General features: G+C 40.6%; 1 protein-coding gene and 1 long non-coding RNA gene across 2 annotated transcripts in view; one reads left to right on the forward strand and one right to left on the reverse strand.

The window, feature by feature from the left end:
- Nucleotides 1-8,126, forward strand: part of LOC149979642 (uncharacterized) — a 39,107-nt gene extending 30,981 nt beyond the window's left edge. The window contains exon 2 of the long non-coding RNA XR_016484588.1: nucleotides 2,630-8,126. This is a non-coding gene — a long non-coding RNA (uncharacterized LOC149979642). The remainder of the gene's footprint in view (nucleotides 1-2,629) is intronic.
- stc1 (stanniocalcin 1) lies at nucleotides 3,889-14,503 on the reverse strand. The gene is made up of 4 exons (XM_021621470.3): nucleotides 14,058-14,503; nucleotides 8,630-8,772; nucleotides 8,303-8,514; nucleotides 3,889-8,124 (listed from the first exon to the last, which is right to left on the reverse strand). The coding sequence occupies exons 1-4, from the start codon at nucleotides 14,170-14,172 to the stop codon at nucleotides 7,824-7,826; spliced, it is 771 nt and encodes a 256-aa protein (XP_021477145.1). The 5' UTR covers nucleotides 14,173-14,503; the 3' UTR covers nucleotides 3,889-7,823.
- Between the last annotated feature and the right edge of the window lie 817 nt (nucleotides 14,504-15,320).

A 15,320-nucleotide genomic window follows, 5' to 3' on the forward strand; every position in this document is an offset into this window, starting at 1 on the left:
AAAAAGGGTGTGGATTAGACTGTAAAAAGTGCCACTATTTTTCCTTTTTCTTGTCACTCCTGTCGGCTCCCCGATGTGGAGATTAATGCTCTCTGATTGGCTCAAAGGCAAGTTGTTGGCCACTGAGGAGCATTGCGATTAGTAGAAACGTCAGGTTCATTGGTACCAAGTCGGTACGCAGCAGGTGAGTCTTTTGCTCTAGCAATAGAAGGAACGGCCTCCTACTCTGAAAAGTACCTATCAGCAGTCAGATTCTCATAGCAAAATTCTTGCATGAGAAATATTTTTTTCCTAAAAGCAATTTTTTGTCCATTTTAATGGAAATCTATTACTGTAAGGTACTTAATTGTTGCCCAGAATTGTTTTCATATTGATATTCAAAAACTGGAAGTCTTCCGACTAGCTTGGAAAGGCAGTACCGTGCAGTATCGAAGAGCCCTCACTGCTGCTCGATCATCCTATTTTTCAGAATTAATTGAGGAAAATAAGAACAATCCGAAATTTATTTGTAGCAAAGCTAACTAAAAAGCAGCATTCCCCAAGTGAGGATGGCTTTCGCTACAGCAGTAATAAATTCATGAACCTCTTTGAGGAAAAGATCATGATCATTAGAAAGCAAATTACGGACTCCTGTTTAAATCTTCGTATTCCTTCAAAGCTCAGTTGTCCTGAGTCTGCACAACTCTGCCAGGACCTAGGATCAAGAGAGACACTCAAGCGTTTTAGTACTATATCTCTTGACACAATGATGAAAATAATCCTGGCCTTTAAACCTTCAAGCTGCATACTGAACCCTATTCCAACTAAACTACTGAAAGAGCTGCTTCCTGTGCTTGGCCCTCCTATGTTGAACATAATAAACGGCTCTCTATCCACCGGATGTGTACCAAACTCACTAAAAGTGGCAGTAATAAAGCCTCTCTTGAAAAAGCCAAACCTTGACCCAGAAAATATAAAAAACTATCGGCCTATATCGAATCTTCCATTCCTCTCAAAAATTGTAGAAAAGGCTGTTGCGCTACAACTCACTGCCTTCCTGAAGACAAACAATGTATACGAAATGCTAGAGTCTGGTTTTAGACCCCATCATAGCACTGAGACTGCACTTGTGAAGGTGGTAAATTACCTTTTAATGGCATCAGACCGAGGCTCTGCATCTGTCCTCGTGCTCCTAGACCTTAGTGCTGCTTTTGATACCATCGATCACCACATTCTTTTGGAGAGATTGGAAACTCGAATTGGTCTACACGGACATGTTCTGGCCTGATTTAGATCTTATCTGTCGGAAAGATATCAGTTTGTCTCTGTGAATGGTTTATCCTCTGACAAATCAACTGTACATTTCGGTGTTCCTCAAGGTTCCGTTTTAGGACCACTATTGTTTTCACTATATATTTTACCTGTTGGGGATGTCATTCGAAAACATAATGTTAACTTTCACTGCTATGCGGATGACACACAGCTGTACATTTCAATAAAACATGGGGAAGCCCCAAAATTGCCCTCGCTAGAAGCCTGTGTTTCAGACATAAAGAAGTGGATGGCTGCAAACTTTCTACTTTTAAACTCGGACAAAACAGAGATGCTTGTTCTAGGTCCCAAGAAACAAAGAGATCTTCTGTTGAATCTGACAATTCATTTTGATGGTTGTACTCAAGTCGTCTCAAATAAATCTGTGAAGGACCTCTGCGTTACTCTGTACCCTGATCTCTCTTTTGACGAACATATCAAGACTGTTTCAAGGACAGATTTACATAACATTGCAATAATCAGAAACTTTCTGTCCAAAAATGATACAGAAAAATGAATCCATGCTTTTGTTACTTCTAGGTTAGACTACTGCAATGCTCTACTTTCCGGCTACCCGGATAAAGCACTAAATTAACTTCAGTTAGTGCTAAATACGGCTGCTAGAATCCTGACTAGAACCAAACATTTTGATCATATTACTCCAGTACTAGCCTCTCTACACTGGCTTCCTGTTAAGGCAAGAGCTGATTTCAAGGTTTTACTGCTAACCTACAAAGCATTACATGGGCTTGCTCCTACCTATCTTTCTGATTTGGTCCTGCTGTACATACCTACTCGTACGCTACGGATACAAGACGCAGGCCTCCTAATTGTCCCTAGAATTTCTAAGCAAACAGCTGGAGGCAGGGCTTTCTCCTATAGAGCTCCATTTTTATGGAATGGTCTGCCTACCCATGTGAGAGACGCAGACTCGGTCTCAACCTTTAAGTCTTTACTGAAGACTCATCTCTTCAGTGGGTCATATGATTGAGTGTAGTCTGGCCCAGGAGTGTGAAGGTGAACGGAAAGGCACTGGAGCAACGAACTGCCCTTGCTGTCTCTGCCTGGCCGGTTCCCCTCTCTCCACTGGGATTCACCTCTAGTGGTGTGGGGGCTGTGCTTTGGCAGAGTGGGTGGGGTCATATCCTTCCTGTTTGGCCCTGTCAGGGGGTATCATCAGATGGGGCCACAGTGTCTCAGCCTCCAGTATTTATGCTGCAGTAGTTTATGTGTCGGGGGGCTAGGGTCAGTTTGTTATATCTGGAGTACTGTCTTATCCGGTGTCCTGTGTGAATTTAAGTATGTTCTCTCTAATTCTCTCTTTCTCTCTTTCTCTCAGAGGACCTGAGCCCTAGGACCATGCCTCAGGACTACCTGGCATGATGACTCCTTGCTGTCCCCAGTCCACCTGGCCGTGCTGCTGCTCCAGTTTCAACTGTTCTGTCTGCGGCTATGGAATCCTGACCTGTTCTCCGGACGTGCTACCTGTCCCAGACCTGCTGTTTTCAACTCTCTAGAGACAGCAGGAGTGGTAGAGGTACTCTTAATGATCGGCTATGAAAAGCCAACTGACATTTACTCCTGAGGTGCTGACTTGCTGCACCCTCGACAACCACTGTGATTATTATTATTTGACCATGCTGGTCATTTATGAACATTTGAACATTATTGCCATGTTCTGTTATTATCTCCACCCGGCACAGCCAGAAGAGGACTGGCCACCCCTCATAGCCTGGTTCCTCTCTAGGTTTCTTCCTAGGTTTCAGCCTTTCTAGGGAGTTTTTCCTAGGTTTTAGGCCGGGTTTCTGTACAGCACTTTGAGATATCAGCTGATGTACGAAGGGCTATATAAATACATTTGATTTGATTTGATATTAAAATGGCTGAATTGGGTCTTTAAACATCTATACTTGTACTAAAAGAGGCTAGTGCTCTGCACTGTGCAAGAGAATTGGCTGATGACTTCCATGTGAGTGCCTCTTTAAAAGCAGAACATGTTGGAATCACTCTATGCAGAGAAGCTGCATCACCTATTCCTTGGGACTGGAGTGCTGCTGATGAGAAAGCCCTACAGGACTCTTCCAAATTGGCATGAAATGATATCTGCCTCTGACTGAGATAGCGGTCATGCAGCCACTTGCGTACCGCTCTCTCTTTTCCTGGGGCACTCCAATGATACAGGCACTTTGCAGTTTCAGCTCTTTTGTGCTCAAGTTTAAGAAAGTTCATTTTCATAAGGACATGCTCTATTTGTCCTTGTTTTCTACTTCATGGGTCCTAGCAGATTTGTCACAGCCAGAAAGCACTGAGGAGATATGGCTGGCTTGTGTAATATTCTATGGTATTGGTAGCAAGCTTCCCTATTCTGAATCAGACTGGAGATCAATATTGGCCATTGTGATATGCACGTCTACTCTCAAGTGATGGAACTGCTTGTAATATCATCAGACAAATAACAACTCATTACAGTGCAATTATTTATAGATATTCACTGCTAATAATTGCACTTCTTTTTCAGATTTGAAGTTTAGATGTACAGTATGTGTTAACAGAACAAACTTTACATGTTAGTAAAATGAACGCAGTCAACACCTTTGATACCATATGCCAGATATGATAATAGTTTATTTCTAATCAGCAAAGACACACAGATGATACATTTGTATCTTTCATAAGTTTCAGCACAGAGAAAAAACCCCATACATATCTACAGTATGGGTATATATGTAGATGGGTATGTATTCAAGTGCAAGTGATTTACAAGGATCAATCATGCTTAATTAACATACGGTAGCTACTGTATTAGGAACTTCAGCAAGCAATCTCCTCAAATGTCTTACTGATTCATTTCATCTACGAATTTGAAAGTAAAGTAACTGTCACTACGATTAAGCTGTAATTCTTATTAATCACCCCAGTAGTTTTAATTCTGGCAAAAGTATACATGTACTGTATTTATATTGATTTCAAGTCTTGAGAAGAACGAGTACCATGAAGTTCCAGAGTTCAGGGAGCCCAGTCCCCGACCTGCCCTAAACGTATAGTGTATCAAAAGAAACTGCTGCTGATGATTTCACTATGGATAGATTTAGCTATGGATCTAGCTAATAATGCAGTTGGCCTACCACCCAAAATTCACCCTAATCTTGATTTGCAACAAATAGCGTAGCCCTTTCCTGCAGTCAAATGACCAAATGGGTGGAATTAGTGGCCTCATGGGTGGAATTATTCATATTTTTCATAATTCATAAACAAGCATTTTTTTAACGCATAAAATCCAGTGTTTCTTTGCAAAAGGTTTTGTTATATTTCAGTGTTCTGTGATGTATACAAAGTGTAATATTGGGATGCAAACTCAAAATGGAATACATTTCAACTCTACATCTTACACGGTACAGGTGTCTTCATTTATCAAGCCCATAACCATGTGTGTGAGGTGTATACGTTTGTTTCAAAGGGTGCGTTCGTAAATCCACTCTATCTACGCCGATTTCCGGGCACTCTCGTCTGAGTGTGCAAAAGCACAGAATAACTGAGCAATTTATGACCGGTGTCAGTAAATGTTGGCAAAACACGTAATTAACTTGTTGCCAGCAGCACAATTAGTCAACAACGCTCTACATAACATGAAAACTAGCTCTGCTGGGGCGAGTAAAATGGTCAGAGTGAGGTGTTCTGTCATTTGTGTCTGGAAGTAGCTAGCAAGCAAGCAAACTTCAGCCAGTTAGCTTGGGTGCTTAAGTGCAGTTGTGAGGTCAGGAAGCTTGGATCAACCCTACTCCTCGGCCAGAGCGTGCCGTGTGTGCTCTGAAAAAGCTATGCATTTACAAACGCCCAGAGCACATTGGTACTTCAGAGTGAATTTATGAACACACCTAAAATAGATTTGTTTAAGACTACCAAGAAACAGTGTGTGACCCTGATTTAGCCCACTGCAGTAAAAGGCTAATGAACAAAACATGTCTTGAAATAACAAAATATGACTTGTAAGTCTGTTAATTTAATTTAATTCTCAGACTTTCATACACCACCTTTAAACGAAACACACATTCTAAAATACGTTAATGAACCATCTAGGTTTGGGCACATCCTCATCAGAACAGACATTCAATATAAGATACATTCTCTGAAGTTACCCAGAACTTGGATGTATAAGCATAGTCTCAAGGGAGAGGAAATAAACAGAACACCATTGGCATATATTCACTGCAAGCAACATTCAAAGAAATGTACAAATTCCAGAAGAAGTGCCAAACTGAATGTAAATGGTAAAATGCAAGTATACAGATTGATGCCAGGTTCTGTGAATGGGTTTTTACCAAAGATATCCAAGTAAATGTTTTAGGGGAAATTATAATCCATCATACAAGGGAGCAAGCTATTCTTTAGCAGCAACTGTTCTGGATTTGTCCAGCTATTACAGACACAGAGATATTAACAGTACAGAAAGGACGTAGCCCCAACCCATCACAAGTGTTGAACGATTCAGTGGCCCTTTAGTGGTCATAAGAGATGCAAAGTGCACATGTAACATAAGTAATACAGTCTTAACATTTCTGAGGGATTTTTTTCCTTACTTTTTTTATTTTGAATATACACAATATTGCTACTAAAAGCAAGATATTATATCCCAAGAAAAATACTAAACAAAAAAACAATACAACAGAGACCACAGCAACAAACTCGGCAACAGAAAGGGGGAGTCCAGGGGCACGTTGTCTGCTACTTCACTATAAGTATGGGAGCAAATAAGCTGCTGCCACATATATTCAGCATCAGCTGGCTTTGTTTGTGACAAAGGGCATGTTTGTGTGTTACTGTGAATCCTCCATATGAGAGATTATTGCATAGGTTTGTGAGTTCTTAACATTTCAAATCATTTTGTATTGTAAAACCATCACATCTCTTTAACGTTCTTTCCCCCTGAAGTACGTCTCTCTCAGCCAGGCATGTGCACTGTGAGAATACACTGCTCAAAATCTTATGAATTAATCTCCCCCTGTTGGAGCACTAATGGAGTTATGTCACTAGGGTAACCTTTCTGAGAGATACATTATTTTGCATGATGTTAAGAATAGATTCAGCAAATGCTTGCAGTTCCGTCTTCAAGTTTAGCTGTTTGTTAAATGTACAATGAATGGCTTGACCACAATTTCTCTCTACCTTTATAACATTATTAACTGGGTTTGGAAAATAAACACAAAGTCCCCTTGCAACAGTACATAAGTGACAATGTTGTTCCCCTATGTCCAGCACAGAGTCATACCATGGGTCTTATTCAGTCAACAGAGCGGAAAGTGTGGAGAGTGGCAGATACTATAGTATTTGATCATGAGCCCCCATTGAAATAGGAGCCATGACCAAACTGCACTTTAAAATTGTATATCTGTAACTAAAACTACAGCAACATCATAAAATAACAAGTTAAATATAGTAGGAAAATAAATATCAATGTTATACCAACAAGGCTTTTAAATAGTCATTATCAACACTGGAAGTCAGTGTGTATGATCCAACCCCTCCGTGTCATATTCACCAGGGAGAATATTGTTCATCAGTCCAAGGGGGTGACCTCTATCAATCTCAGGGGGTCACCTGCTCATAAGTTACACTGCTGGTCCGTACTTATTGTGAACTGAGTGTTTCAGGACAGAACATATGTAGTTGTATCTAAACAATGCTATATTCTCTGGTATTTGGCGTTAGCTAAACACCTTCCACCACATTTAAGTCTGGTTTGAATAACATTTTGGGTGGTTTCAAGTTATTTGGTCGGACGAAAGTAGCTTCCTGCGCAAAGTTGATTAGGATTGCTCTCATCTGAGGGACACGCCTCTCTCACAGAGCTAGCTGTGGCCATCTGAGACTAATAATTAATAAATAAATAAATCCTGTTTGTGTCAGTGACTATGTGACACTGATTTATATAGCACACTCATTTGACTAATCTCATAATATAGAAATATCTCACATAAACTGTATGAAACGTCTATTAATAATTATCTATTGATGAAGATATTGTTGACTTATCAATTGATATTCTACTAATGGATGCACATTTGAATATTGCAACCAAAATTATTTGGGAACACTTGTGCTCTATAGATATGAACCATACCTGCAGGTTTATGCTTGAAATCCTAGACAGAAAACTTAGAGGGACATCATCCTCACTAGGCTCTCAGATGATACTTGGCTCTCAGATGATACTATATCAAGTATGGGAAGTGAACAGGAATGAACAGGGCCAAGTTGTGGTGCTAATATAACAACATGTTCAATGAAAAAACAGTGTGAGTGATAAGAGTTAGGAAATAGTTTAGGGGAGGGGATCCTCTCAAAGCTAAGGTACCTCACACAACAACTCAAACTTTGATGTTAAACATACTTGAAACACATTGGCTATTCTCTTAGAGGTGCATGTTATTTTCCAGCCTGGAGAGGAATGATTCTTAAATACCCAAGTGAAGAGACCACTGTTAGCTTGTTTATGTTTTTGAGGGGTGTGTGTAGTTTCCGGATCTGAGTGGGAGTTAGGAGCTGTCACCAGTGGCACGCCTCTTGCCTAAATGGCTGGCAGAGTCTCTGTTGCGTAGACCAGGCTGGATCTTATACATGTGTGGACCCATGGACCACTGCAAGCTCCCACGGCCCTCCACTCCAGTTGGAATGGCAGCAGCAATAGCAGCAGCAGCCGAGGGGCAGGGCTTGTTCTGCAGCAGCTGGAAGAGAATAGTCATCTCTGGGCCGAGCCTGGACACCATACTGGCCCTCACCAGGTCCACAGTCTCCTCATCACAGTCCATCAGGCTCTGGAGGAGCTTACCGTAAAACCTACAAGAGGATGCAGCATGCATTTTTGTTGCTGTACAATTTCAAAGTATGTTTTGGGAGCCCATTAAAATGTATTTGCTTCAATAGAGTGAGTGTATCAAATGGATAGCTTTTGTTGTACTAAGATAAAGTTAAACAGAAATGGAAGCCCTTTGACCCACGTTTTCTAGGAACTCACCTGTTGGGGAAGTGGCTTGGGAGCTGTGCCACCTCTCCAATGGCATCTGGGTTGATGCGGGCGATAGTGCAGATATCTAGCTTGCTGTAGCACTCCTCCTGAACCTCTGAGATCATTCTTTGGAAGGTGGAGCAGCGGCGGATGGTGGGGAACACCTTTGAGGTGATGCCGTTGGCAATGCACTTGAGGCTCTCTTTAACAAAGGCTTTGCCCTGCACAAAACCACATATCATAGTCATACCACAGAACATGACTCAACTTCAGTTAACAGGTTCAATCTACTGCAACATATTGTGTCAGATTTGAAGAGAGGAAGAATGATCATACCTGAGTGTCAAATTTAGCTGCACTGTAGAGAAAGGACTTGCAGATGTCGTGCATGCCATCTGTGTCACACGTGGAATTCTCCAGGCAGGCAAAAGCTCCACAGCCTACTTGGAGGGCACTGTTCAGACAGCGTGCCACATCAGCTGTAGACAGAGGGAAGGGATCATTAGCAGGGGGCAGGCTACCATGTACCTCTCAACAAGAATTGAAAGATAAGTCTGTATTGGTTGTGAACCAAACAAGGAAGTGATCTGATGAGAATTTACATGCATAGTTGATTCTATGCCGATATCATCAATATTCAGACAAATTACAACTTGACTGGTCACTGGACACGTCAAACCCTTTAAGACTGGGAGACAATTTAGGATAATTACATTTCCTCTTCCTGGGAAAGAATTGTATGGATATTCCAGCATTTTGTTTCTTGGAACAGACTGTTGACCAACTGCACCACAAATACCCAAAGGTCTCTTATGGAGTCATGGCATGTCACACCCACACACACTGGTGCGATTGTTGCTTATTCAGGATCAGGTTCTGCTGACTTTCACTTTTGGCACCAGACCCCTTGTTTCCATTACCCTCATATGTGACAAGGCAATCATATTATGCTCAATTGGAAGGTGTGCCAAACCACCTCTGACACTCATCACCATGAACTGTGCACACTTAACAGTACAGTCAAGTACCCTGCCCACCATGGGTCACTGCCCCATTCCTCAGAAATAGATCTAATGTGCATGTCACATTAATATAGCCTCAGACTTAATATTAAAGAGCAAGCTGATATACACAGCTGTGTAAACTACTCAGACAAGGCAAAGATCTAAAGTATCCAGAAAACCCCCAAATGTCTTCCAATGAGTGCCTCTAATGTCCATTTAGTAAGACTGGGACAAGTTCATGGTAAGCATACAGCAATTGTGACAATGAGCTGATGTACTGTATCACAAATGGATGCACTCTCATTCATTGAACCTTTTGGGTCCAGCCGAGCCCACACTAATACACTAATTAACTAGCAAATCAGCAATGAATCGCTATGGTTGTCAAGCAGATAAGTGATCTCTAAGTGGTACCACACTCTAATCACTAATCAAACTGTCCCTCCACCGTGTTTCTCTCAGGTCGTTAGATAATGTCCACATTCTGTGGATGCACGCATAGAAATATACAAATGGTATTTCTAAAGATGCACACCCCCTCTGTATCTCTTATTGGTAGGACCAAGGAGGCCAATGCTGCAGATACTTAGTCTGATGTAACCTCTGCATTGGTTAAATAACAAATAAGGGCTTAATGATCACACCTAGATAACACCTCATATATTCCCTTATCTCCTCATTTAGGCCTTTCACTGCTCTGCTCATCTTATGGGACTTTTAATACAACTGCCTTTCTGAGAATGTAGGCTATAGAAAAACATATCATATACACATTTTTGGAAAGAGTGCATGAGCACTTATTCCATCAACTAATTTACCGGTAAACAGAATACATGGTGGTAGACAGCCCCCTGCAATGTAGACCTAGACCAGTATTTTTTTTTATTTTTATTGCTATACAATATCATCACTTTTAAGGGGCTTTTATTTTCACTTTATTAATTGCATGGGGATACTATGGGCAGTTTCAGTTGGCAAGCCATTGAAAAGGTACTTAAAGGGAGCATACTGAATGAGCAACCTGGACTTCACATAGTAAATGGAAATCCAGGAGACTCCATTTTGTATGATACAGTATGTTACGAATTACAATTCATATGATATGTTACGAATTGTAACTTGTGCAGTATGTTACAAATTTGAAAAACATAGAATATTTTATGAATTTCAATTTGTTGTGGCTAACCTTAGCTATGTGGCTAGGTGGCTAATGCTAACATTTGCTAAGTGGCTAACATTAGCTAGGCTAGGGGTTAGGGTTAGTGGTTTTGTTAATTCGGATCCCCATTAGCTTTAGTAGAAGCAGCAGCTACTCTTCCTGCAACCCACAAAAAAACATGACAAGTAACAAAACACTGATACAAGGACAGTCACACAAATGTAAAATGCAATGATGCAACAATACAACTAAAAACGAATACAAATAATACAACTAAAAATCTGACTGTTAGAGTGTGTCTGCTTGTGTGTGTCCCTTCACAGTCCCCGCCATTCCATGAGTTATTTAATCTGTTTTTAAATGTTGCTGTTTGCTTTACTATTGGAGATGGAAGAGAGATCCATGCGATCATGGTTCTGTATAAAACTATGCGTTGCCGTGAATTCGTTTTGAACTTAGGGACTGTGAATAGACCCCTGGTGGCATGTCTTGTGGGGTATGTATGGGTGTCTAGTTAAATAAAGATTAAATAAATAAAATAAATGTATGGGTGTCTGAGCTGAATGTTATTTGATTATGCAGACAATCTAGAATTTTCATCACAGTAATATTTATCATAAAACTAGACAAGATGCAGTACATTTCTTGTCAACCATCAATCAGGAAAGACTGACATGCATGTTGTTGATGTTAGTTCTGCATGTGCAGTTAAGGGCAAGGTGTGCTGCTCTGTTAGGAGCAGTTAGGTTAAAGGCTTAAGGTTAGGGTTAGCTAACATAATAAGTAGTTGCAAAGTAGTAAGTAGTTGTTAATTAGCTAAAGTTGTCCGTGATGAGATTCGAACACACAACCTTTGGGTTGTTGGAAGTTTGCATTATATGCCAACCGATCCACCCTGACAAGCGACCCTACTTTTGTTTTTGCCTTAAGTAACCTTCCTTGTTATATCATAAATAAGGGTCCTGGATTTACATTTACTATGTTATATCTATTCTATGAGACCAGACTGGAATGAGTGGGTGGGGACGAGCATCATGCCCAGTGGTGACACGTCATTCAGGGCAGGTTTGAGCCCCACCTGTTTAGCTAAATCAATTTAAAAAAATTGCCTGTTTTGCCTGCTATTTTGGCATTAATACATGTCATGTATCAGTTTGCAAACAATGTAAAAAAAACAAAAACATAATTGACTTAATAAAGCCACGTACAAACATGGTCTTTTTTTTGCTTTCTTGAGTAAGGCACCTCCAAAATGCAGGTGTTTCAGCCTAGCTCAGTGCTTTCTGTGTCGGTGGGGCAGCTTGCGGACAATACATATGTAGGGGTTGGTAATGTTCTCTAGTTGCTCCGTGATTGGCTCAGTGTTCTGTCACTCATGGGGACACTATGTCACCGCAGAATCTACGGGTAGAGCTAAAACAAATGTAGGCCCCTTGTGTGCTGCCCTAGACTAACATTAGAAATGCCCATCCAAGAAGGCTCAATGTCATTGGCCACAGATAAAATGACATCAAACCACGTTATATTTTCCTTAGCTTTGATTGGCTGACTGATCATGTCAACATCATACTTTCAAAATCTTAGCTAGCAAGCTAGACAAGCAGTCATGTTTCAAGTCAGCAATCTACTGGCAAATCCTTTTCAATTGTTGTCATATGAAGAGAAATTATAGATAAAACATATCGGTGCTCATTGGCCACAAACATTACACAAGTTGGAAAATCGTGAATTCAACAATTAGTGTTAATGCGCCACTGCAGCCCCGGGTTCGATTACAGGCTGTTTGCCCCACCAAGATTTACATGCTAAAATCGCGACTGATCATGCCACACATTGCACACTGTGCTTCTTTGAGTCTGGATAGAACACCTGGTCAATGGCCAACATTCCTTCCTCGAAGAAATGAACGTCTCCACATAGAGAAGATATAGGCCTCTAGTGGCCAAACGGACGTTTTAGCATGGGCAGCGCCATTGAGCGCTTCCATTTTAATGTAGTCAAGGATGGCTACAGGCTGCAATTTTTTATTTTTTATTTTAGGAACTCAGTCAGTGTCTCAACTTACCGTTGAGAGTTAGAATAGTAAAATATACAGTTCAAAATTTGGTTGTGCATCAGTTCTTCTCTTGTTTAGTCAGTCACTGACAGTCAGTCAGCTAGCTATGTCAGCTAACATTTTTATTGGTAAATTAGTCTAGCCAGTTATTTGAATTTGTAGTAAAATTGACCGAATACCGACTGCACACGAAGGGCAAGTGCCCAGGGGTCCTGACCTTCAGGTGGCTCACATTGATTTTGTTAGTCACGCTCACTCAAAATGTGTAGAATTGCAGGAAATTATCTTTAAAACTGCCAACATTTCTATCCACCCCATGGCTAAACGAGTAGAATTTCTGGAAATTAGATTTTTTTTAAATGCTAAAGTGTTTAGGGCCCCCAAAAGGCTAGAGACGGCCCTGAATGTAGTCAACTGGGTGTGACTTCCAACTTCATTGGCTGATCCCTCCAAATCTCGCTTAGGGCCCCCAAAAGTAGAGAGCCAGCCCTTAGTGTAGTCAACTGGGTGGGACTTCCAACTTTATTGGTTGATCCTTCCATTAGGAGGTGGACAACTTCAAAATGGAGATTGTCTCAATGGCACTGCCCATGCTGTCACGGATGCTACAATGGCACAGATACAAAATGAGTACTCTATCTATCTCTATGTGTTTCCACCCTCTTTGCTTTCACTTTGATAGGCCTATCCCCTTCAAGTTTGTTCTGGCATTAGGTGCTTCATTCATCCAGTCAAGACCGTAGCCAGTAGCCACAGGTGGGTGCAGTAGTCCGTATTTATTTATCCTACAGCAATAGTATCTTCACTTTACACTGGTGACTGCTTTGAAGAACACCAATACATTTCAAATGTGATGGGTCCATAGTTGTTTCCAAACACTTGTAAATAATTTATTTTGTGGTAAAAAAAAATATATATCTTTAATGGTGCGTAAAGCAACATTGCAGGTAGACTAATGTATGACATGTGCAACACTGAAACGACATTACTTGTCGAGTATGTGACACAATCTATAAACAAAACAAGTGTTTATAATACAGTAAAGGCAGTGACCAAATAACCATTGATGCATTGATCCACACGATACAAGTGGGCTCACCTGCATCAATGGATTTCCATATCTGTCCTAAAAGAAATATGAATCTCTCTCATGTTCTCTTCTCCGGTCACTCATCGGGTTTAACCAACCTACACGACCATTAATTCAAAGACATTTGTTCATAGACCATTTATTCAACAGCTGATGGTGGTATACAGCTTTCAAGCACAGGTGTCAGTCACTGCGAAACTCGCACTCATCTGTTGCCGGTAAAACACCGGTAACGGTGAGTAACCTATCCTTGTTCGAGCTTTTCATTATTCTGTCGATCAAGGCGTTCGTTCACTTGGAAACAGAGCTGCATATCATGAAATGGCAAACATTTCCCCCCCATACTGTGCAGTGCATACAAGGTAATATAGGATAACAAATATATATATGTGCATGAGAACACCGCATCCGCTCAAAAATATGCAATATTGTAAAAGAGGCTGTTAGTTACTTACAAGGGGTATTTGCTGAAAAGCGGGCTCTTCTGGGTGAATACGACTCGTTCTGATCCAGTTCATATGCAGATGCAATCAGCACCATTAGAAGAAAAAGTCCGGTCCTCAAAGGCATTATTCAATAATCACTGATGATCTAACAAAATACAAATAGTGTTTCTTGCTTGTCTGATATATAGTTCATACAGCTCTGAAGATGTACAGTGCCGTGTTTTCAACAATGCAATTCTATTAGGTTACTAAGTAGGCTACCATCTACACAATGCGGCTTCCATGGACCGTACACTGATTTCTTTTGACGAGCATGACAGATAGAGCGCTGGTCTGCATGGGTTTATATCGGACTGCGCACATTACGAGTCTCCTGGTTAGCCCAATCAAAACACAGCATCTACGACCACGCTTTCTCTCTCCACGACCACGCTTTCTCTCTCCACGACCATGCTTTCTCTCTCCAGTCGCCTAATTGAGTGATCATTTTACTGTAGCCTACATTGAAATTCAACTCATGTTGTCTTGGGCAGCCTATTACGCGACAATGATAGCCTACATACATCATTATTTGAGTTGATAAAACAATGAAGCTTTAATGCCTCTTGTCATCTCAAGTCAAACTGAGTTCATTAGCCTATTTATTCAGTCAAAATTGACATTCATTTGTTTTAATAGTCAATGTCTTTCCGTGTATCTGTTCTCTTCAACCAACCGTTGACTGGCATATTCACTTGATTGATTGTTAATTAAGTTTCTGTGCGCCATATGCAAACTTCAGTAAGAGTGAAATATATTTAATGTTACCTGATGTTACCTGAACCCATGCAAACGAATATCATATAGTCCTTTTCTGCAATTTCCATTTGCTAAAATGGACAGGACAGATTGGTGGCAACATTGACACTGGGTAAGTTCTCGATAACCAATGGCATGGTCCAGTCCAATTTTTGTCAACACGAATGTATCAATTGCATCTTGAAACTATGCTCAATTACTTTATTATGTTTATTTATTGCCTGCCGGAATGAATAGATGACATAATGTGCATACGTTATACTGCTTAGGCTAATAGATGTGATTTAATAATCTGCGATTTTAGTCAAATGGATTGCGCGCTTTGTCGTACATAAATGTCTTAGAAAAAATATCAACTGAAGTTATTCAAATGATTAGACTTTTATCGCATTGGCATTTTGCTGAACCATGCTCAATAAATGATACCATTGTTGGTTTAACGGATAGAATGTATTTAACATTGAGATAAACTAC

This window comes from Oncorhynchus mykiss, chromosome 11, assembly GCF_057628025.1.
Source record: "Oncorhynchus mykiss isolate SJ-2025 chromosome 11, ASM5762802v1, whole genome shotgun sequence".
Taxonomy (NCBI): Eukaryota; Metazoa; Chordata; class Actinopteri; order Salmoniformes; family Salmonidae; genus Oncorhynchus; species Oncorhynchus mykiss.

Bases quoted from the DNA above. Each gene is read 5' to 3' on its own strand.
- stc1 (XM_021621470.3), bottom strand. From the start codon at position 14,172: ATGCCTTTGAGGACCGGACTTTTTCTTCTAATGGTGCTGATTGCATCT. The intron at 8,773-14,057 runs GTAAGTAACTAA...CTCTGTCTACAG, and splicing joins CTTTTCAGCAAATACCCCTT to CTGATGTGGCACGCTGTCTG. The intron at 8,125-8,302 runs GTGAGTTCCTAG...ATCCTCTTGTAG, and splicing joins CCAAGCCACTTCCCCAACAG to GTTTTACGGTAAGCTCCTCC.